The sequence below is a fragment of the Paralichthys olivaceus genome, chromosome 4, assembly GCF_024713975.1.
Source record: "Paralichthys olivaceus isolate ysfri-2021 chromosome 4, ASM2471397v2, whole genome shotgun sequence".
Classification (NCBI taxonomy): Eukaryota; Metazoa; Chordata; class Actinopteri; order Pleuronectiformes; family Paralichthyidae; genus Paralichthys; species Paralichthys olivaceus.
Window position 1 is genome coordinate 2,866,640 of NC_091096.1, and position 22,022 is coordinate 2,888,661.

The 22,022-nt window shown below is 44.7% G+C and overlaps 1 protein-coding gene and 1 long non-coding RNA gene across 3 annotated transcripts in view; one reads left to right on the forward strand and one right to left on the reverse strand.

Moving 5' to 3' along the window:
* LOC109640286 (spermatid perinuclear RNA-binding protein-like) overlaps positions 1–19,963 on the forward strand; it is a 40,677-nt gene extending 20,714 nt beyond the window's left edge. Inside the window, exons 5-18 of one of the 2 annotated variants that reach the window (XM_069522947.1) lie at positions 1,383–1,530; positions 6,274–6,398; positions 7,107–7,202; positions 7,325–7,436; positions 9,251–9,348; positions 10,727–10,820; positions 10,921–10,989; positions 14,199–14,407; positions 14,911–15,060; positions 15,612–15,746; positions 16,624–16,764; positions 16,849–16,972; positions 17,276–17,326; positions 19,241–19,963. In XM_069522947.1, coding sequence (XP_069379048.1) covers positions 1,383–1,530; positions 6,274–6,398; positions 7,107–7,202; positions 7,325–7,436; positions 9,251–9,348; positions 10,727–10,820; positions 10,921–10,989; positions 14,199–14,407; positions 14,911–15,060; positions 15,612–15,746; positions 16,624–16,764; positions 16,849–16,972; positions 17,276–17,326; positions 19,241–19,329 — 1,641 coding nt within the window. In that variant the 3' untranslated portion in view covers positions 19,330–19,963. Of the gene's footprint in view, positions 1–1,382; positions 1,531–6,273; positions 6,399–7,106; positions 7,203–7,324; positions 7,437–9,250; positions 9,349–10,726; positions 10,821–10,920; positions 10,990–14,198; positions 14,408–14,910; positions 15,061–15,611; positions 15,747–16,623; positions 16,765–16,848; positions 16,973–17,275; positions 17,327–17,420; positions 18,618–19,240 lie in introns of those variants that run through there. The other variant, XM_069522948.1, reaches the window with a different exon arrangement.
* Positions 1,524–21,596, reverse strand: LOC109640287 (uncharacterized). Its single transcript, XR_011240801.1, has 5 exons — positions 21,277–21,596; positions 10,889–15,041; positions 4,627–5,716; positions 3,452–3,546; positions 1,524–2,438 (listed from the first exon to the last, which is right to left on the reverse strand). It is a non-coding gene; the product is annotated as an uncharacterized lncRNA (long non-coding RNA).
* Positions 21,597–22,022: the final 426 nt, after the last annotated feature.

Sequence of the window (22,022 nt, forward strand, 5' to 3'; positions counted from 1 at the left end):
GCCAGCCCCCCCCCCCCCCCCCCCCCCCACCACACACACACACACACACACACACACACACACACACACACACACCTCAGTTGATCACCTGACATTGAGGCTGCATCATCAAGGAAAGAGACCATTTGAAGCTCTCGTTTCCTGGACCAAACCGAGAGAGATTGACAGGCAGCGGGGTGATGGATGAGGTCATTTCTCGCAGTGACGAGATAGAGAGAAGAGAGAGAGAATGCTCTTGAAAACGTGCCACTGAAGGTGCACGGGTCTCCAGGAAAAACAAGATAGTTTGGCGCACTGGGAATTGGCTGGATACCGACAGGGCTGGATGAAATGTGGAGGAAAAGCTGCATGAAAACATAACTGTGTCCTTGTTTTTCCTCTTTAAGCGCCAAAATATCTTTCTTTTTTTTTTTTTTTTGAGTTCTCAAATAAGAGTCAGTTCCATCATCACAACTGAGCCACGTCATGTCTTTATCCAATATGTTGTTATCACTGCTACGAGGAGTTAGAAAATAGAGGTCATTGAATGTAGAAATACATCAGGGGTTTTGGGTCGAAAGCTTTTATTTGACAGGAACGAGTTAAACTTTAAAGGGTTAGAGGAAAATGGATCCATTGTCCATCCGTCTGTCCATCTGTCCTTCCATCCCATTATTGTGAAGCTCAAGAATCGCATCGTGGTGGTCAAAGATCCCTGCGACCTCGCAAAACCCTCGTACTTTGTGAACGCTTAAAATGAAGGACAACAATCCTTTCAAATTTCACACAAATCCTTTCACACAAATGTCAATGATGGAGTTCCTCAGGGTTCTGTTCTGGGACCGATATGTTTCACACTTTGGCAATATTATCGGAATGTTTTTTGGGAAATTGAAATGAATCAGAGCAGTGAGGGGCTGAACGTTTACTGATGGAACCGTAGATCAGAGGAAACGTATAAAAACTACAAGTAAAAATGTTTTAACAGCAAATCACATCAGAGTGTTTCTTTAAGCAGTTTTCCCTGCAGGGCTCAGTTAGTGTTTAATAGTTTGCTCTTTTTTTTTTTCTTTGATAATAAGAGTTGATGAATATATGAATTAAATGATAAATATATAAAACTGTGCATTTCATTTCTCTCTCTACATGTTTTACATTCATCAGCTCAGACACAGGTCTGATTTAAATTCATGGTTACAGGTTATTGAAATAAATTTGCGGAAGGTAAACCTGTGCACAGAGAACTGATTTGCTTCGTGTTAATTAACAATTTAATTAGATTTGTACTTCTGCATCTTGTTTTGCTTTTTGTCCAAATGACATAAAGCAGCAGCACCTTGTTGTTTACAAGCAACACAAGTCTGTGTTCGATTTTTAATTAATGGTGCAGCTCTGCCTTTCAGACGATGACGGAGGACAAATACGAGGTGCGGTCGTGTGTCCCCGAGGCAGCTATCCGGGTCTGCAGCGCCAAAAACCCTCAGCTCATGCTGAAGATCACCCTCTCCTCGTTAACCATGAGGGGCGAGCGACACAGCGGCACTGACGAAGGTACTGACTCCTCCTCTCATCCCTTTACCCCCCCCCATCGCTCTGTGTGAGAGGAAGCTCTGGTTTTTAATTTGACCTTTATATGACATCCGAGGGCTGAGAGATTGGAAAAAGAGGGAGAAAGAGGGGGAGGGACTTACAGGAATAAATATAAAGGTATAAAAGTGCTGTGAAACCTGAGCTAGAAACACGAGACAAACTGGGGGAAACTGGGGCGGATGATACATCGAGAGGTTGAAAGCTGAGAGGCGAACGAGGGGAAAAAGGAGAAGGGATGATATGGATCTGGGTGAAGAGTGGTGGAGATAGCAGTTAGACGGTGAAGGATGATTTCTACAAGGGACGTGTTGGGTTGGGATCGGTGGAAAAGGAGACGTCTCAGGCGTCCTCTTCTATCTTGAGATTCACCGATTGTGATTTAGAATCAGATTAGTAAGTAAGTTGTTTCTTTTTAAAAACGTAGTTTTTGAAAGGCAACATCATTTTAGGCCAGAAATAGATTTATTGAAGGAAAGGAGGAGGAGGAGGTTGTTCAAGTTGAATAATCCCTCTCACCAACAAGACACTTTATCTCTTGTGAACAGTTCAGTGAATAATGGCCACAAATTGATGAGAAACTTAACTCCGTCAGGCGTCGGTAGGTCAAGAGCTGATGTTTGGCATCAGTGCCGCCAGCGTGTTTGTTTTCTACCTCAAATGGGGATGAAATGGAAAAAAAAGAATTGAAGGCGAGTCAGAAGTGAAGAGCTGCCATTACGAAACAGCGAGTCCCATTGTGCTTCCCGCTCCCAGCAGGAAAGATTGAGTCGAGGACAATAGGTAGAAAAATGGATTCTTCTCTCAGACAGAGGAGAGGCAGCTCCACAGTCACAACGAGGAGAAATCCATTTTCCCTCCGGTTCAACATCCTGGCAGCACAAACAAACACAGAGTTACACTCAAACAGGTTTGTTTTACATCGACGAGAGTAAACCTCTGCTGTTCTCACACAAACAAGAGCAGAGCTGACGTCCTGATGAGGCTCTTACGTTTGAAAATTAAAAAGACGAGTGTCAGGATGAAGCTTTAGACTAAAACCTAGAAGTTTCCTCTTTTATTAAGGATGTATGTTTTGGGTTAGGGGACATTTTAAACCTGTGTTCAAGCTGGTATCTGATTTAATAAATCTCTTATTAGATCTTTCGTTTCTTCTCAGTCTTTATCACATGTACATTTTCAGTCACTCTGAGAGTCGAAGATTTCAATCATGAGTCAGAGACTCTTCAGTAAACTGAGATTCTCTAAGTGACTTTCATTTAGCTGCAGATTCAGCGCTCCTCGCTTTCCCGCTGCTCCCCGCTCAGCTATTTCAAGGTCCATGTGCCTTCCACTAACATGGAGGAGGTGGGGTTTATGACCTGTGCTGCAGCCAGCCTCCAGGGGCTCGTAGATGACTCCAGGTTGTTGTCGTGTTCCTCTGTCTCTCGCCTCTGCTCACTGACTGTTGGTTTTGTTGCCGTAGCTCCGCAGGTTCGACTCACTGTGGATCCACGCCTCTCTGCGACCCCGCTGCTGACGAGGCGCCCCCCCTCCCCACCCAGCAGCAGGAAACCCTGGGTACAAGGGGCTTCACCGACAAGCAAATCAAACCAACCCACTCACTCTCTGCCTCAGACATGCTCCTTACCCCCCCCTCACCCTCTCACCCCTCCCTCTGCCGACTGGACTTCTCTCTGGGTCGCCATGAAATTGTGGTCCATGTCAATTAACGAGCACACAGACTAAAAGGACAAAATGACTACATTACCCAGCAGCCCTGCTCCAGATCTGTGTCCCTCTGCTTTAATCACTTGGGCCGGCCCCTCTCGGTCCATCAATTTTTATTGGCTCCGAATGATAGCCCATAATTTCATGTGATAAAAATGGTGTTAATTGAATTTACCTGATGTCCTGGTCACTAATCAAAATTCCCCGAAGCCGACGATGTCGTCCTGTTCTGTTTGTGGTCGTGAGTGACGGCTCCTTCATGTTCTGCCTCTGGAGACACGAGAAGTGAAGAGAATCCATGACGCTAAGATCTAAAGACCTGGAGGGTTATTTATTATTCATCATATTTTAACTCCGCTCTTTAAGACTTTTATTTCTGTGGAGTCTCGACTTCGGCCTCAGTGTTTAACGGCGGAGCAGCTGTCCAATCACAGCCCCGCGACTCCGGTAAATCTGATTAAATTTATTTTGCGTTTGTGTTTAAATTAAAGAAAATCTCCACTAAATGGAAGCTAATGAGGAAATAGAAACCAAATGTCAAAGCGGGAGATGAGTCAGTTACGAGATGGGATGTGACTGGCAGAAAGAAAATGTCAAGTAAATTAGCACTAAATAAAAATTATAAATAATAATCTGTTAATTTATGTAACAGAGAAATTGACATTTACATTAATACAAATACTTTGGCTTAAATTATTTAATTGACCGGCAGCATCATTAGACATGTTATGTTATAAACCAGACGGATTTTCAGTCGAACTCTAATTAATAATTTCTCAGTTTTATTTCATTGCAAATTTAATATTTGTCGGTTTTAGAGTGAAAGCAGTTTTATTAAGTCTGATGATAGAAGTAAATGTTGCTAAGCCTCTTGTTCACCCAGCGATTACAGATAAAATGAGCTTTTAATTATATCTGACACGATCGAGCATCATCGCAGTTAAATAAACAATATACTAAATTAAAAGTCAGTAAATGAGACAGTAATTAATTCTTCATCAAAATTAAATTACAAAATAATTTAATGCAGTGTTCACTGACAAATCTCATTAAAATTGAGGAATACATTTGGATAATTGTAAATTAAAAATTTATTTGTTCATCCCTTTGAAAAGTGTCCAGATAATAGACTGTAAATTAAGATGGATGACATGTCTCCATTTCCTGCCGCTCCTCAGAAGTGAAGCCAAAATATAAGAATGCTGCCATCTTGCATGGATGACCTACACCGCAGCCAGCCAACAGGGGGCGATCAAGACGCTTTGGCTTCACTCATGTCGTCCATCTTTAATGAAACTCAATGGTCTGGACAGTTAATGGACAACAGAGCGGTAGAAACACCTCACTTACTTTTTCATGAGTTCTTCTTGTATCGTCAGTCCACTCCCCCTGGTGGTGACACTGAAAACCAGCTCATCGGGTCCATTTCTCGATGTTTCAGTTTCTTCAGTTTCTCTCCACAAACTAGATTTAAGACAGAAAAGTCGTTTAATGGCTCATTTTTGTCAAGTTTCACTTCAATTCCCAATTTGATTTGTTATTTCGGTCTCCAGGTGCAGCGAGCGAGCGAAACCTAAAAACTCTAGATCAGAGGAAAATCCCCCAAACACGCTCGCGACACACCATCCCATTACCTGCAGAGTTCCTCTCAGAGCGGTGCAGTACGTTACCCAGAAGTCCCAGGGGCAGAGCACGAAGGCCCTCATTCCTTGGTGTTGGAGGACTGACACGGGACGAAACCTGCGTCTCTCATCAGCTCCTTCGTTGTCTTCCACCTCTTCATCCTGTTCAGCTTTCACTCCGGTCTCTACAGCAACAGACTGCCGAGCCACACGCATCGCTCACACGGCTGCTGACGTGTCACACGCACACGAATGAATTGGGTTTTGAATCCTGCAGATATTCTGGAATTACAGGCTCCGCTCGTCTTTTTTTTTTTTAAAGCTCTGCGTCAGCATAACTGTCAGCGCAGTGGGAAAGAGCCAGGATTTAATCTCTGCTGGCTATCGCTCATCGGAGGCGATCTTTGAACCATAATGGCAGCGATTCCACAACGATGGGACATTTATCACGATCTAATATTTGCCGCTTGGCAAGCTGAAGACTAAAGATAAGGTTTCAAGTTGCAGAGGAGTCTGTGTGTTATATTCCCTGGAGGAGATCATTGATAACCTGCGAGCCGTCCGTGCTGAGCTCTGCAGTGTGGTCTGCAGTCTGTCTCCCCCCCCACCCCACGTTCGTCTGCTTGACTCTCCCACAGTGCCCCCCTCCCCCACCCTTAGCTTCTCCCGAGAACAAACAGCCTTCACTTTCTTTCCAGGGTGGCGTTCTCACTCTCAGATGTTTATGTTGTTGTTGTCATCTGCTGTCACTTCTTCTTCTGCTGTCATCCTCCCATGGCTCCGCCTCCAGTCATGGCAGGAGTGCTCCCCACAGGAACCTGGTTGTGGAGAGACTGTTTCAGTCAAACATAAACATCTGATCGACTCCGCAAGAGGGAAAATACTAGCATGGCGCCCCCCCCCCTCTCTCAAAAAAAAAAAAAACCCTGCAGATCCAACTTTAGATCTTTGGATCTCTGCACTCAGACGTTTCGGAATCAATAGATGTTGTAAATCTGACCTTTGACCCGAGTCCTCGCCATGCTCTCATTTTCGTCCTGCGCTGTAATTGATAACACACTAATCTCCAGCCACTGATCTGCATCGAGAGTGAGACTCCGACGAGGCAGGAAGAAGCACGTCTGCTCCGGTTCCTCCTCCTGTGTTATGAAAAGTCGTGCCTTGTGCATGAGACCCCCCCCCCCCCAATCCAAGAAAATCACGAAATCTCTCAAATTACCCCCCCACCCCTCCCTCGTAGCTCATTCGGTCAGATCAGTGGATTTGCCTAATAATTAGTTGTTGAACCCGGCTGCCTGTGTGTGAGTGAGTGTGTGTGTGAGGTCAGCGAGGTCACGCTCACTCTGTCCCGTCTCGCCCTGTCCCCTCTCTCCAGAGAAGGGCGATCAAGACGTCCACAAGGACGACGAGGAGGAGGAGAAAGAGGACGAAGACAATGTCCTGGACAGGCACAAGTGCCGGGCAGCGCTGGCTTTGCTCCGACATGCCAAGTGGTTCCAGGTGAGCTAAGCAGACTGCGATTGAACTGCACCGTCTGGTTAGAGGTGGACCCGCTCTACCCCCTGAGCCACACGCTGCCCCCAGTCAGAGTCAAAGGAAGTTAAATCACAGCAGCTCAATGATTTTCATGAGTTAGTCCTTCAATGCTGTGAAGATGAGGATATCTCCTCCACAATGTCCAGCCACTGCTCTGAAGTCACATTTCAACCATCTCCATCTTTTGACTCCAAGTATAAAGTTAGAAAGAGAGTTGCCCTTCGTTGGAATCATATCTGGTGTCAATCCCACGAACATAATCTGGAGATCTTTAGGAATCTTCTGACAAAGTCAAGTGTTTAACACGAATGTTTCTAGAACAGAAACTGTAGATGAAGAAGTGACACAGTTATTTAACTTTCAAGGACACTTCACCACATCAGGTGTCAAACTGCCGTCCTGCATGAAGTCGGTTATTCAGCGGCTGAGGGAGGACGAGGGAGTGAAGGTCAGGTGAAGCAGTGAGCAGCTTCCCTCAGGGCTAAATGTAGAATCATAGTGAAGAGCTGCACTGCAGAGTGAAGCTGAGGCTTTATATTCAGACAGGACTAATCCAACCTGCACCAATGATCGTTATAATAACCGAAGATACAGTTAAGTCTCATCCACATCTCACCAGGAAACCTCCTGAGTGCTGCTCAGTGACTTGTGTGTGTCCGTCTCTGTCCTCAGGCCCGAGTCACAGATCTCAAGTCCTGCGTCATCATCTTGAGGATCCTCAGAGACATGTGCAACACGCTGCCGGTGTGGCAGCCCCTCAAAGGATGGGTAAGTGACATCCATAGAACCACAGTTGTTTCACATCCATCTTCTTACAGTCTGTGATCGTGACTGCAGCTGATTTAGTTTGTGCTGATGTCGAGAACCTTGTCTCCGTCTGTCCTCTGCAGCCTCTGGAGCTGATCTGTGAAAAGGCCATAGCCACATGTAACCGGCCGCTGGGTCCAGGTGAGGCCCTGCGTCGCGTCATGGAGTGCGTCGCCTCAGGGATTCTCCTGCCAGGTCTGTGATCCTTCACATCAGCCTCCACGCTGCTCTAACCTCTAGAATACAAACTGTGAGATCACGAACCTTCGCCACCCGTTGGTGGTTTAGCAGCTGAACTTATAGAAAGACGGAAGGAGGAGAAACATAGTTGCTGGTCATTTTTAATAAGTCTGAGGTGATAGAGTCGACCGTCTCTGTCTGAGTCTAGAAGACAAAGACGGTTCAAACACTGGAGTAGTTTTCCTTCAAATTCTGACGACGCTTCAGACGACTCAGGGAAACAAGGCACAGTTTCACTCAGGCCACTTCCAGCGGGGGAGCTGAACTCTGACCTTGACTGTCGGGCAGTTTGAGTATTTGAGGGACGCCACCGAGCTCAAAAAGCTCTGCACCAGGCTCGGGTGAGATTCAGGGGGAGAACGAATGGACTGACGAAACGTGATGTTCTCATGGAAAACCTCTGACACCCCTTGTTCTGCCGTGATGAGGGGTTTGAGAGGAGAAGCTAGGTGGAGCTAATTATCAGTATCTTACAAACTTGGTCGGCTGAGTCACCACTTGTCTTGGGGTCGTGAACGTATGGAAACTAAAACCAGAAAAGGTTCATCGACGCAACTACATCGTCGACATTTAGTAAACAAAGTTACACCCACAACACATCCTGAAGCCTGAGAGGGAACTAATGGATAAATATTTAATTCTCAGGAACAAATGTGGGTTTAAAAGGTTTTATAAAAGCCAGCAGATAAATTTATTAACAAGGTCTCATGAGGTAAAAAGGCTCAACGAGCAATAAAAGTCAAATTCAAAGATTTTTTTTATGTCGTGTAGAAACGAGGTTTCCATGGACGCAGCTGATGATTCGCCCTCTGCTCAATTCACTTTTAATCTTGATGAGGATGAAAGTAATTCTGACAGAAATTATTATATATGTGTGTCCTCAGTGGCAAGAGTCGGCCTCAGTGGATGACTTTCATATCAGGCAGCGACAAAATGAAATTACAGTGTTTGAAAGTGAAATTAAAATCATCAACGCCGCCGCTTCTCTTTTAATAAAGTATTATTGGATCTGAATATCAGCAGGAGGGTGAGCTCTTGATTTGATTTCATATTTAGAATGTTTATCTGATGTTTTTAAACAATAACTAATCAACAGTTTAAACAGTTTTCTAAATGGATTCGGTCCGAACACAACGTCGGCCGCAGTTATCGGTCACTGCTGACGTCTTATTGGGTTCAAGAGTTTAATGGATTTCCATCAGGTTTCGGTTTAGATGTTGCATCACGCTGACGGACTTTCCCTCTAGCGCCACCATGAGGCTCATATTTGTGGTTTTGAGTGAAATGTCAATGTTATCGCCGCCGAACCGAATCTGAATGTTCCACACACTTTCCTGTTGTTGTCTACGCGGCTGACCTGGAAAATCTCTGTGCTTGGTCGTGAAGACAAACTCCAGAAAACGTCCTAGATGTCGTTCGGTCGTTGCAGTGACGGAAGTTGATTCTGTGTAATGGAAACATTTATCTCCTGAGATCCCACAGACAGATTGGATCTGACAGTCGTTCGTATTTATCTAATAAATGGAAAGATGTTCTCAGATTCATGTTTCCTCTGTGGTTTTCTCTGGGAAACATTAAGCTGCTTCCACCTTCGTGCATCAGTGCAGCGCAGCGAGTCGTTCACATGATGTGACTGGAGTTTTTAAATTGACTTCAGGGTTTCCCTCCGTGGAGACGTGGCAGGTGAAGAAGAGAGGAAGTCCGAAGTGTATGTTGGTGATTGGGGTCAGATCCCGGGGCTGAAACACTGATGTGGTTTTTCTCCACAGGAGGTCCAGGAGTTCATGACCCCTGTGAACGGGAACCTACCGACGTCCTGTCGGACCTCAGCGCCCAGCAGGCGGACGCCGTCACACACAGCTCACAGGTCAGTCCATCCACAGAGCAGCTCATTTTACCCATCAGGCACCTCTGCTGCAGACAACATCACAACTTTATTATTATTCTGTGAGTACTTTTAGGGTTCTGACATTCTTCATCAGAATAGATCAGCATTTCAGGATTATTTAATTTGAATTTTATGCTTTGCTCAGAGGCAGTAGCTGTTGAGGTAGATGGTGTTTCATGTCCACATTATCCTGACGACTCAGAGGGTCGGACCTGTCTGTCACCTGTCAGCTCGGAGAGACTCACATTTATTCTCAGGAAGAACTTGTGGAAGGTTTTTGTCTAATTTGAGTTTTTCAGTATTTCTCTGAGAGATTTTTTTTTTAGTTCAGAAGCAGATTCTCTCCCTGGAGGTGGATTGACGCCATAAAACCACAGATGTGCTCTGACTTTTTACTTTTTACTTACACGACGGGAAGTCTTTCATTTCAACAGCTGCTTTCTGGACGTCGTCTTTACATCTCCACCTCAGAGCATCATAAAAACTCTCCTTCCTGTTCTCCTGCCGTAAAAAACCAGACGCTTACTGATCCGAGTGTAATCATTAGTCAGGCCCAGAAAGAAAAACTCAGCCGTGCGACATGGGAGAGCTCGAAACATCTCACCAGGGTGCACTTCCACTCCGCCCACCGCACCGAACTCAGCATTTCTTCCTGGAATCCTGACGAGTAACGTTTCCTTTACGCTGATTGAAGGAGGGAGGGTTATTTAAAGCGAGTCCTCGGTCGAACCGGTGACGCCCCGAGCTCACGTCTGTTCTATAAATAGCTGAGCGGCCGGACGCTGACCTTGGATAAGCAGCCCCTCAGTGCTGCAGAGGCTTGATGAACTAGCAGCCTAATTAGCCACATAATAAGTGTGGGAACACTTTCCCTCGCTCACACCCACAACGCCGCCGCCACCGCTGCTGCTGCTGCACAACAAAGTCTTCCCCCAGGCGGAAGATGTGGGCTCAGCGCTGAGAAATATGAAGACATCCTCAAATTCATCTTTTCCTCCCTCTCTCTCTCTCTCTCTGTCTCTGCCTCGGTCTCTGGAGTCGGATGAAACGTGCCTGAAATGGAAATCTGGGAATATTTTTCTTTCTTTTTTCTCCTCCTCCTCCTCCTTCATCTGTGCCCAGTGTTTACTCCTCCCCTCCATAATGCACAAAGTTTGTCCCAACAGAATTAGAAGGTTTGCACAAACACGGGGCCGCTCACACGAGCCTCCAGGATAATTGAGTCGCATTGATCGGAGAACAAATGGTGTTGAAGCAGCTCGTTTTATTTCTCTGCTCTCCTGTGAGGCTTCTGCTGCTTCACCAATCCAGTGATGTGCACTTATTCTGTGTGTGTGTGTGTGTGTGTGTGTTACAGCATGCGTTACGCCTCCTCGCCTTCGGACAGCTTTACAAGGTCTTGAATATGGATCCTCTCCCTGCGAGCAAACCCTCATCAAGACTGTTTGAAGGTGTGTAGTTGTGCGTCCTCTCTCCTGGTCTGTGTCTGTGTCTGTGTCTGTGTGAAGTCTGTTGTCACCTCTGATTGCTCCGTGTGCTTCGGCTCTGCAGGCGGCTGTCAGAAGAGGCTCCGGGAGGACGTCGGGTCGGACGACAGAGACTTCATCAAAAGGATGAAAGGTGATTTTCCTCGTCGATCTCGATCGTCCTGCTGTCACCTTCAGAAAACAGATCATGACATCTGTTGTGTTTAGGGTGAGAGCAGTGCAGAGAGTGGAATCGGCCATGATTGTACTCTTTACCTCTGGTCAGGATCGTTGCTCTGCCAATGAGGTTCTGCTTCCGTCCCGCTCCGTCGGTTTGTTTGTTCGTTTAAACCTGGACGATGGAACACAGGCCAAGAAGAAGCTCATTAAGTCCTGGCAGTGTTTACTCGTCCTGTGGTCAAACTGGTTGCAGCTTTCTTTGTGTCCTGCAGTAATTGAGTAAGGCAAGTAGAGACCGGCTGTGGGACTCACATGTCCAGATCGGACTCTGCGTTTCCTTTAACAAGACGCGTGACAAGTATGAAGCTGATGAGACGAACGGTTCGAGATCTGTGAGCCACATACACACAGACAGAGACTTCTGGAATTATTATTGAGGGAACTGATATCTACGAGTGTCATTTAGAGCAAATCCAAGTTAGCTGGTCTCAGAGTCGGCTAGAAACCTGTGAGGGGTTTCATCTCCACTGATTCAAGAGCGTTCAGTCAAATGAGATTCTTCAAGTTGACGTTTCTGTCAGAGTGAGCGCTCTTCATCGTGCTGCTCTCCACGAGAACGTCTCTCCAAAGGTCAGCCTCACTGTGACATCAGAATGTTACGCAAAAACACTTTTCTGGACGATAATCAGCGTCATGAATGAAAACTTTGACATTTTACATATAAACGCACAATATATGTGTGTGTGTGTGTGTGTGTGTGTGTCTGTGTCTGTGTGTGTGGACTCTGACCATGGCGCTCTCTGTCAGGGTTTGTGTAGGAGGTGGAGAAGTGAGTCTGGAGCTGAAAGACGAGAGCAGTGAGGCAGAGCTTTTCTTTGACGCGCTGATTCGAGAAGAATCTAAACGACCTGTCGGGTTGAAGAAAAGACGACCGGCTGTTTGTGTCGGAGGAGAGACAACCCCCCGAATGTGGGTGGATGTGATCCAGTGCAGAGACTCTGGTGTCGGAGGTCTTCATGAGATCCCGTCAAGAATCCAGTGCAGCGCCGCGTGTCACCGGTTCAGTCGATCGCCGTGAACGCTGCTGCGTGAAACAGGTTTTTTAAAAAAAGAAGTTAAAAAGTGAAATATTTTCCTTGAAGCAGAAAATTGAGTGAAGTTATCAGTTGGAAGGGAAGAGGAGGAGCAGAGGGAACATTCAGAGTTTATCAGGAATCAGTCTGCTCCTGTGACCAGGTCAGAAAAGGTTCGTTCCATTAATGCACTGGTGTGAGAGACGTCTCGGCCGCCGCAGCGACCAATCGACGCACAATCCTTTGAATCAAAGCCGTCCCAGCAGCTGCACACTGCGTCGAGGTCCCGTCATATTTTCCAACATAGATCAGATCGAGACCACCGGAGTCAAACACAGGTTTGAACCCAACAGTCCCTCCGCTGATGACTGCAGCGCCACCCCCCCCCCCCCCCCCCCCCCGGTGTCTGTGGGTGTCACAGTAATTAAATCGACTCTCACCGGGACGACTCTCATCTGCCTCCAGTTCAAAGGAGGTGACGGGAGGCCGAGATAGAGAGGGATTAATACTTCAGGCTGCTGCCGCGCAATTATCTCACTGCCTCGCATCACACAAACACACACACGTGTACACACACCACATGCACACACATGCATCCCCACTGTGTTAACACCTCCTCCCCCTCTCCTCCTCCCAGCACCTGTCCATCAGCACCTTCACATTCATGTCCCCCTGCTCCGTCCATATTCACTCACGTGTGAGTCGCTCGACACAGCAGCTGCAGCGAACACTTGATGAGCAGGAGCTGCTTCAGTGTTTCTTTCTGTGAAGTGACACCGACGCTACAAGCAGAGAACCTGTGGGTGTTTGAATACGTGAATAATTATTTCAGCATTTCCACTGTTTCCTCAGAGTCTCCTCAGGTTTTTAAAAAGATGTGAAGGAGTTCAAACATCTTTTCATCCTGTTTCCGAAACTTAATACTCGTTAGTTCTCACGTTGAATACTGAGACAGATTTAAACTTAAATTCAACCTGCACCAAATCAAACCCAGTCAAAGAAATCAGTTTCCTAAATGTCATTGTAAAATATAAATGTCCTAACTGTGAAATGTGAAAGTGATTAAAAACGAATTCCCTGTTCACACTCGTGGATATTTTGAGAAACAAACAGCGCTTAAAGATTTTTACACCTTTTGATGTGCAGATTTTCAAAAACTGAAAACTCTCTGGAAAAAAAGTGCATTAAGTTTAATTTAAGAAATGTTTCTATTTTAAGTAAAAACTAAAAAACATTTAGGATTGACACGAATTTTGTCCTGAACGGATTCACAGTGAATCTGTGGAGAGATGAAACCTGAACCAGGGGAAAACCCACTGAAAGATTTTCACATCACTTGTTTCACATTACAAAATATTTGCATCAGTTTCTCAGAGAGAAAAGTCTCAGACATATCAAGGATTGTTTGGCCTTGACGGAGGAATGAGGTCTCTGGTCTGAATTCATTTTGTCTGTTTGTTATTCCAAAGTGTTTCCAGACTCAGAAACATGAACGAATCTTCCGCTGCTTCAAAGCTCAGTTGACAAAGCTGCAGCTGTAAAGAATGAAAATCATTCGTTATGGAGTCGGTCCGAGCTTCTGTTATAATCGATGTCAGCGAGTGTCACGGTTTCATTTTCAACTCATCTGTGGGATATTAGTGCTCAGAGGCTCCGGGGCAGCGGAGAGCTCCTCAGCTCTCGTCGGTGTGAAGTGTCTCAGACGCCGAGTGTGAGGTCGCTGTCGGCTCCGTCCCATCAGCGTCTTATTAACGATGACAGAGCCAATCAAACGGCTGCTGACACTTCCTGCTCCTGAATTCATGAGTGAAGCGAGAGCTCTGTCTTATCACGTTGGAGGATGGAGTCTGTGCACAGAGCCCAGGGGACATGTGTCAGGTTTAAAACCTTTTAACCGTTAAAGACGTTTTTGCATTTAGCTGCTAAAGAGCCTGATGTTTGAACGCCCTGGGCTCACAGTGACATTGACCTTTGACCTTCCACCACCAAATACTGATCTTTGAGTTAAAGTCTGTGTTTGTACCAAATCTGAAGAAAGTTCCTGGAGCTGTTGTTGAGTTATGTTGTTATTAGAGGATTCAGTATCAACACTGACGTCTCTCCTCTTTAGTCCTGGACTGGAGGATGACTGATCCAAACCACCCCATGAACGCCCTGATGCGTCTGAACCAGATCCACCCGGGGCTCCAGTACCGCCTGCTGTCCCAGTCCGGCCCGGTCCACGCTCCGGTCTTCACCATGTCTGTGGAGATCCAGGGAACCACCTACCAGGCCACGGGGAACTCTAAGAGAACCGCCAAGCTCCAAGTAGCCCTCAAGGTGTTTACAGGTTCAAGTGTTTTACTGCTGATAAACAAACGAAGACGATGTACGAACACTCACAGAGCGGCTGCAGATACAGGCTGTAAACTCTCGAGTCTTGTTTGAGTGGAACTTATTTGACTTTAACGCAGGTGTCGCTCAGAGCTGCAGGAGGAGCTCACAGCACGCAAACACTGATCGGCCTTAAAACAGCGAAGCTGCAGTTTCAGTCGTTCTGAACTTGACGTCAGACACAGAAACTGAACTGAACTCATTAGATGTAAAAAACAGAAAACCGCTTGGTTGAAATGATTCCGTTGAACTGCTCATGTTCTTCACACATTTGTTCATTCAGTCACACTCACACGTCTTTGCGGTGATGTCCACTTCACAGCAGCTCGCTGGTTTAATGCCTTGCTCGTGGACAGTCAGAGATGACGGACGCGAAAGTGTGACTCACTCAGCATCTGTCAAAAGTTCTAAGGTCGTCGTCTTGTCTCGGACGTGTTGTCCCTCTCCAGGCGCTGCAGGCTCTGGGCTTCGTTCTCGCCGGCGACGGAGACGTGGACTCACTGAGCGCCGACGAGAAGTCAGATGGCGAAGGCAAGAACGACAGGATGTCCAGCAGCTCCAGCTCCACCTCCATCACCTCCTCCACAGACACACAGGAGGTGGGAAACACACACACACACACACACACACACACACACACACACATCATCCTGTTTAGTTCAGTGTAAAATAAAAACCATCATAGTTCAAACATTCATTCTTTCTGCAGCAGGAAGTCAAAACCTCTGTCGTCTTCTCCATTTTACACTCGTGATGACGTCGCTATGTTTAGTTACGCGCCGTGAAACTTGTGTTGATGACACATGGTGGCGCTAGAGAGCGGTGGGGGGGGAACCACAACATGTTCAGGAAGTGTTAAAAATATTTTCTTCATGTTTCTCAAATTAGAAATATTAGATTAAATTTCTGATTCAATCAATACTTTACATTTAAATTTATGAAGACGTAACCTTTAATTAGAGGTTGTAGCATTTTAAGATTCTCTAGGAAATGACATCACAGTGAGAATAAAGAACGATTCTACTGCAGAGTTGTTCTATGTATATATATGTATATATGTATATATATATATATATACATATATATATATATACATACATATATACATATAAATAACAGGACGTCGGTCTGATTCTCTGTCCGTCTCAAGGCCAGAGCTCCAGGTCCGATTCTGACGGCTGGGGGTAAAAACCCGGTGATGGAGCTGAACGAGAAACGCCGCGGCCTCAAGTACGAGCTGATATCAGAGAGCGGCAGCAGCTACGACAAACGCTTCATCATAGAGGTACGAAAACACGCACACACTCAGAACTGTGTTCAGACTTCCTGTCGTCCTCATGGAGTCGGATCAGACACTGATGTGTTTGATGTTCGGGGGCTTTTTAGACGTTAAGACATCTCGTGAACTAAACTGCACGTTTTCTCTGGTGAGCAGATCTTCACTGAAAGAATCATTTTAGAAACATAAATCTGTTTTTGTGTGATTGAAAAGAAAAAGAGTAGTTTTACTGAAATGATTGACAGCTGACGTCTGATTCCACGCGTTGATTTGTCACTTTTTGACGCTAACGACAAAGTCATTATTTTCACTGGGGGGAAAAAATGTGTGAACTGTTGATCCACAACATTTTAATCGTCACAAACAACAATGTTCAACACCTCAAGTCTCTTTTTCATCTGCACCATATGATAAAATAATTTGTCTGTAAAGAGCTGAGCTGTAAAAAGCTTAAACCAGCAAACGTTTAGTAATTTTATTTAATCAATTATTTATATAAAATTCAAATAAAACCATTTCTGTTGACAGACTAAAAGTTTTATGTCAGAATTCAACTGAATTGTCTGAAAACCAGGATCTAATGTCGACATTATTTCTACTGAGAAACAAAAACAACTGTGTCAGTCTCCTTCAGTTCAATCAAGCTGAACCAGCTTCCACTCAGATATTAGTTCTCTGTCTGAGTTCATGAATTATTCTCTGAGAAATCAAGAACATTTTCAAAAACGACCTCACACAGTCAAGCAATTCTTCCTCGTGTCCCATCGTTCAACAAAATGGAAATCTGTTCAGTACTTTTTGTGTAAAATCACAAACAACTTCCAACGGTGCCCGTGTGAAACCACATTAAGATTCATGCTCGTATCTTTGTGTTGTGCGACAGGTGGAAGTGGACAAGCAGGTTTTTCGGGGAACGGGTCCCAATAAGAAAGTAGCTAAAGCCAGCGCAGCGTTAGCCGCCCTGAACAGCCTGTTCTCCGGCTCCAAATCCACGAGCAGCAAGAAGAAACGGCCGAATCCTCCGGTGAGTGATCATCCAGGATAAACCTGACAGCAGCAGTTCTCCTGCCGCCTGAAATAACACATCGTGAACTGTGTGCGTTTGCAGCCAAAGCGACCCGTGGCCTCGGTGCTGACCCTCCCGGCCCTCGCTGCCAGACCTCCGCGGGTCCCCGTCATCCCCAGAGCTCCCTACATCAGCACCCCGCCCACACATGGATACATCCCCCCCGGTGAGCGACACACCAGAGCACCTTAGAAACATCTCATCAGAAAACAAGACCGAACAATCAGTCGATTTAGGTTTCTGTAAACACGACAGATTTTTACTTTGTGATTCGTGAAGATGTCAAAAAAGAAACAAAGAAGAAACAAGCAGGAAGCAGGATTTACCGTTCAGCTCAGCTTCAGTGGTTTACCTACGTGTACCTAATAAACCGACACTCAGTAGATTAATAATTCATCGATTAATGGTCTAATTATTAACTGTGTGTATATAAATATATCAATAAAGTTTGTATTGTCTGTCCTCTCAGGTTTCGGTGCTCCCTACGGTTACAGCCCTGCAGGCGCTCTCCCTGCCTACGGTGAGATGATATCTGATCAGTAATCAATCCATTAAATCTTCATCACAACATCCCAATATTATTATTTCTTTTCTTTTTCTTTGCTCTTCCTCAGGTTTTCCCTCCAGAATGTCCTCAGTAGTTCTCCCAGTCATCAGAGTCCCCCCAACTTACCCCGTCACCCACCTCTACCCTTATTAAGACCCATCTCACAGGGAAACACTCGTTTTAATTTTTTAAAACCTCACAAACTTCTGACCAGTTTCTCCCTCAGCACCGACTTCCTGCTGCACCTTCATTACATTCAGTCTGCTCGTTCAGGAAGTTCTGCTTTGAGAAATAAACTCTTGAGACGTTCGAACCTGACGTCAGCGATCCGGACAAACAACAAGTCAATGAACACTTTAAGTCTTAAACACAGGAAATCAAATCATGAATCTACAGCGACATGTAACAATCGATTTTTACCAACTGAAAAATCAAACTCGTTCTGTTGATCGACCAATTGTTGAATATCTGAATGTTCAGTTCATCGGTTTCTGTTTGTTTCTGCAAACAAACAAACAAACAAACAAACAAACTGTGTTTCTCATTAATCATCTTCTCATTCGTCCACAAAATGTTTTTACACAACATCACAAGAGATTTCAGCTTCATTCTCTGCTCTGTTTAACTTTGTGCACAATTTTCTGCTTGTTTGCGTTTTGTGTTATCCTCCATAAAGTTGTTGCCGTCCTCGCAGACAGTCCGACCTCATCATGTGACGCACGAGAACTCTTTAGTCTGCGTACCTGTCACTCAGAATCTGTTGAGCACTCCCACTACCACAATAGATTGAATGAATTGTGTGGAAAACACATTTAAATCTTTTTTTCATCAAGATCCACGAATTATTCTCTGAGAAATCAATGAAAATGTTATTTATATATAAAACTAAACTAAACATCCCAGAACTGACTTAACAAAAAAGATTCTCCAGTAAAACCAGCCACTGTTTACGGTTGAATAGAGAAATAAAGTGTCTCTATGAAAGTAAATATCTAATGTAGATATATTTCATTCACTTCAGCCTCATAAATATCAACGTTAAGAAACAGCCTCAGTCACAGATTCAGAAACTCACTCACTGTGAACATTGTTTTCTCTGCTTGACACACGTTTTCTTTCTGTGTGGATATTTGATGTTTACACTTTCTCTTCTGTTTGAGCCATTTTGTGTTGAGTTATTATAAACGTTTCTTCTCAGAGAGAATTTATTTTCACCTGTTTGTAGATAATATTCTTTTAAAATAAATGAATATTTTTGTCAACAGCTGAGTCGTCATGATTTATGTTTTTTTTCTTTTCTTTGCTGCAAAAAAAAAGTGAATCAATCGACTTGTTTTTAAAATGAGCCGCTAATATCAACTCTCTTCACATTGTAAACTGACGTGTGGTGAATTTTGATCGTCGCCGCCTCAGAGGTTCTGTTTATATTCTCTTCTAGTGAAAACAGAACCTCCCTCACAGAGGTAATAATCACTGTGGTGACGTTGAGGTCACTGTTGAAGCCAAAATGTCTCTAAAGTTAAACCTGCAGCAAACTTTTATCATTGATTTTCTGCAGAAACATGTTAAAAAAACTTCTCATCATGTGAAGCAGCATCTTGTATCAGTGCCGGAGGTGAAGAAAACTGAAGTTTGATCTGATTATTGATCATCTGTGATCACCTGAGGATCCTTTGTTTGTGGATGTGAACTTATTGACAATCCCAGAGAGAAATAACGCAGCAGAGCCGCAGTTTGATCGATAAACGTGACAGGCGGCACTGAATCTACTTATTTCCCTCGACCTTTGAGGATCCACGGAGACTCCACTAGACATTTTAGGAGGTTCTAAACTAGCTGGTGATGATTTGTGCTGCCGTTAACCTCCTCTGCTTGTGTCTCCTGCAGGCGGCCTGTACATCGACAGTGCCTATTACCAGCCGCAGACCATCGCCACCCCTATAATCATCCACCTGGGCCCTCAGGATCTTTTCTGACCCCGCCGATGTTCCGAGACCTCGCTCGGCAGCAGACTCAACCCCCTGTTTAATCCCTGGCCCTTATTAAACTCTGTCAGCGCCTCTCAATTACTGCGGCACTGCTCCCCCAGGTTTCTGCTTCCACGTGAGACAGAGCAGCAATATTGAAAGCAATATGGAGGAGAGAGCTCCGCGGGCGACACTGTGCCAGCTCCGGGTTCGGTTTGAGCGAGGAAGAGGCTGCAGCCCAGACTCGGTTTGGAAAACATCAATAAAACACAAAGCAATACTTCTCCTGCCTTCGGGAATCTCAACGTGTTCCAAAGCAACTCGACTCTGAGCTGAGATAAACAATGTGATCCTCTGTGTGTAAATACAATATTTACTACTCTGTACATATGGATGTTTGTGAGTTTTCAATATATATAAACATGTTAATATGTTGGAATATGTAAAACCCACTGACGGGTGAAGAAACGTATTTATAACATAATATCTCTGAATGTAAATACAGTAGTGACTGAAGTAGCTTTGTATTGAAAGCTCTGTCAGATATGATAAATACTCCTAGTTAATTACATTTTACAGATTCTATAACACTGTATTAGTATGTTTATGGTATTTAATCTCAAATTAAACATTATTGCATATATTACTTGAAGTACTGCTTTGATTATCCAGAGCAACAACACAATAATTCATTCATTTTGGCTCGTTGGTAAATTTTTTAAAGATTTTTCTACAGATCAGTTATTTTCTCTTCTTGTTTCTGAACCACCATAAAATCAGTTCTGTTCATAGTTCAGATCATAAACTCAATAAAGAGCCACTGTCCAGAAGTGAAGCCAGATATTCCAGATTCAAACACATTTAGTCTTCAGTCACAATCGTTATCGAGCTCCCACCATCGACGAGTCGGTCTCAGCTGTCGATGTTTTGTTCAGGCAACAAATCTGAATGTGTGAAATCAGATGTTTTGGGAAATTAAAAGAAAATGATAAAATGTTGGATGGAAAGAGGAGGTGAAGAATCAGATAAAACCTCTTTGGTGTTTTTGTTTCTAACCTCCTTCATCCGGTCACGCTCGGCTGCTGTGGAGCCAATTAAATCTGAGTGAAACAAAAAGAGAGCAAGGAAGAAACGTCTGATTACAAACTGTGAGAATCAAATAACGGCACAAGACAAACCTTTAAAGCAGCTGTTACTAAACAGCTGAGAGGAGGAAGAGGCGGGACGTCGGCTGGTGACGCTGCTTAAGTCGTCACCTCGACGCCACACGATCACAACGCTCGCTTATTATCCGCACACACGATCCACTTCATGTTTCTCGCCGGCAGCGTCTCACAGCAGAGGAATATAAAAACCCTCCATCAGTCAAAGTGTTGATGTTATTACCTGTTGGTTTATGACTGGAATATTTATTTATGTCCATTAAATAAACCTTCACTTCCCCCGAGGCAGCGATTTGTTCGGCCTGAGAATCGTTTTTCACCTGTAATCACTTCTCGAGCTGCGACGGGTTTTAGGGAAGAAATACATTTAATTTAAAAAAAAAAAAACTTTTATTCAGGGTTTAATTTCTCTGCAGCCGACACGTGAAGACACAAGGTTTTCATCCTGTAACAGTAACATCACACACGACTTGTCCCACAGCTTCCATCTGTACACCAGAGGACAGAGGACAGAGGACAGAGGTCTGACTGAGCGACAAGACGCACGTTGGCGTGAAAATTCAAAATGACAAAATGATCCGAAGTGAAGGTCGACTGAGTTTGTTCAGCACAATGAACTCAGAGGAAATCTTCATCGATAAATAATTAAACCACAGATGTTTTCACATGTTTACATCTGGTTAGTTTTCACATTTCAGTGAAACATTAAATCTGTAAATGTCCCTGAGTCAAATCATCAGTTTCCCTGGTTGATCTGAACGGGTGGACACAGTTTAGTTCACATTATATTTACCTGCTGCTGCTCACAGTCCGAGCGTCCTAACACCAGCAGGGTCCCTCCTGTCGCTGACCTGTGATGACGCCCTGCGGCTCGGTGACCTGACGCCTGAGCTGGTCTGAAGATGCAGAGTCGACGACATCCTCCCTCCACGAGTGTGCGCCCGAAAAAATCTGAAATCAAAGAATTGATTCAGTCAAGCAACACAAAAGTTACCACTTCTCCCAGTTTGACTTGTTTTGTTGTGAAACATCAGTGGCGAGGATGTTGTGTGTTTGTTTTTGTGCGTCATGATTGCTGCAGACAGCGAGGACGTATCAGATGGACGTCCAGATCCTGCTGGTATTTTTAGCGGTGAGACAGAAGCCAGAAGGTGTTGGATTACGCAACATGGGCACATGCTGCCTTCACTGATGGCAGTGTGTCATCTTATATCAGCGCTCAGGGGGGGACCATGATGCATTGCAGCGTAGAGTCCACTTCAGCTGCAGGTTTACGACCAAAGAGCATCGGCTCAGAGGACGAAGCAGAGACGGAGACGATGATGAGGTCATGAAATAAATGTTTTTACATTTAAGTTTATGATAAATAACAATTGTACATATTGTCATCACCATGAGTGGAGGAGGTCGACCATGAGTCTTACATCAACTTTTCCATGTTCATATGTTTACACACTATTCTGAGGAACATAACGACAAAACCACAACATCCTAACCTGCCTCTTGTCTGATCACATTAACGTGTAGATAATATATGTG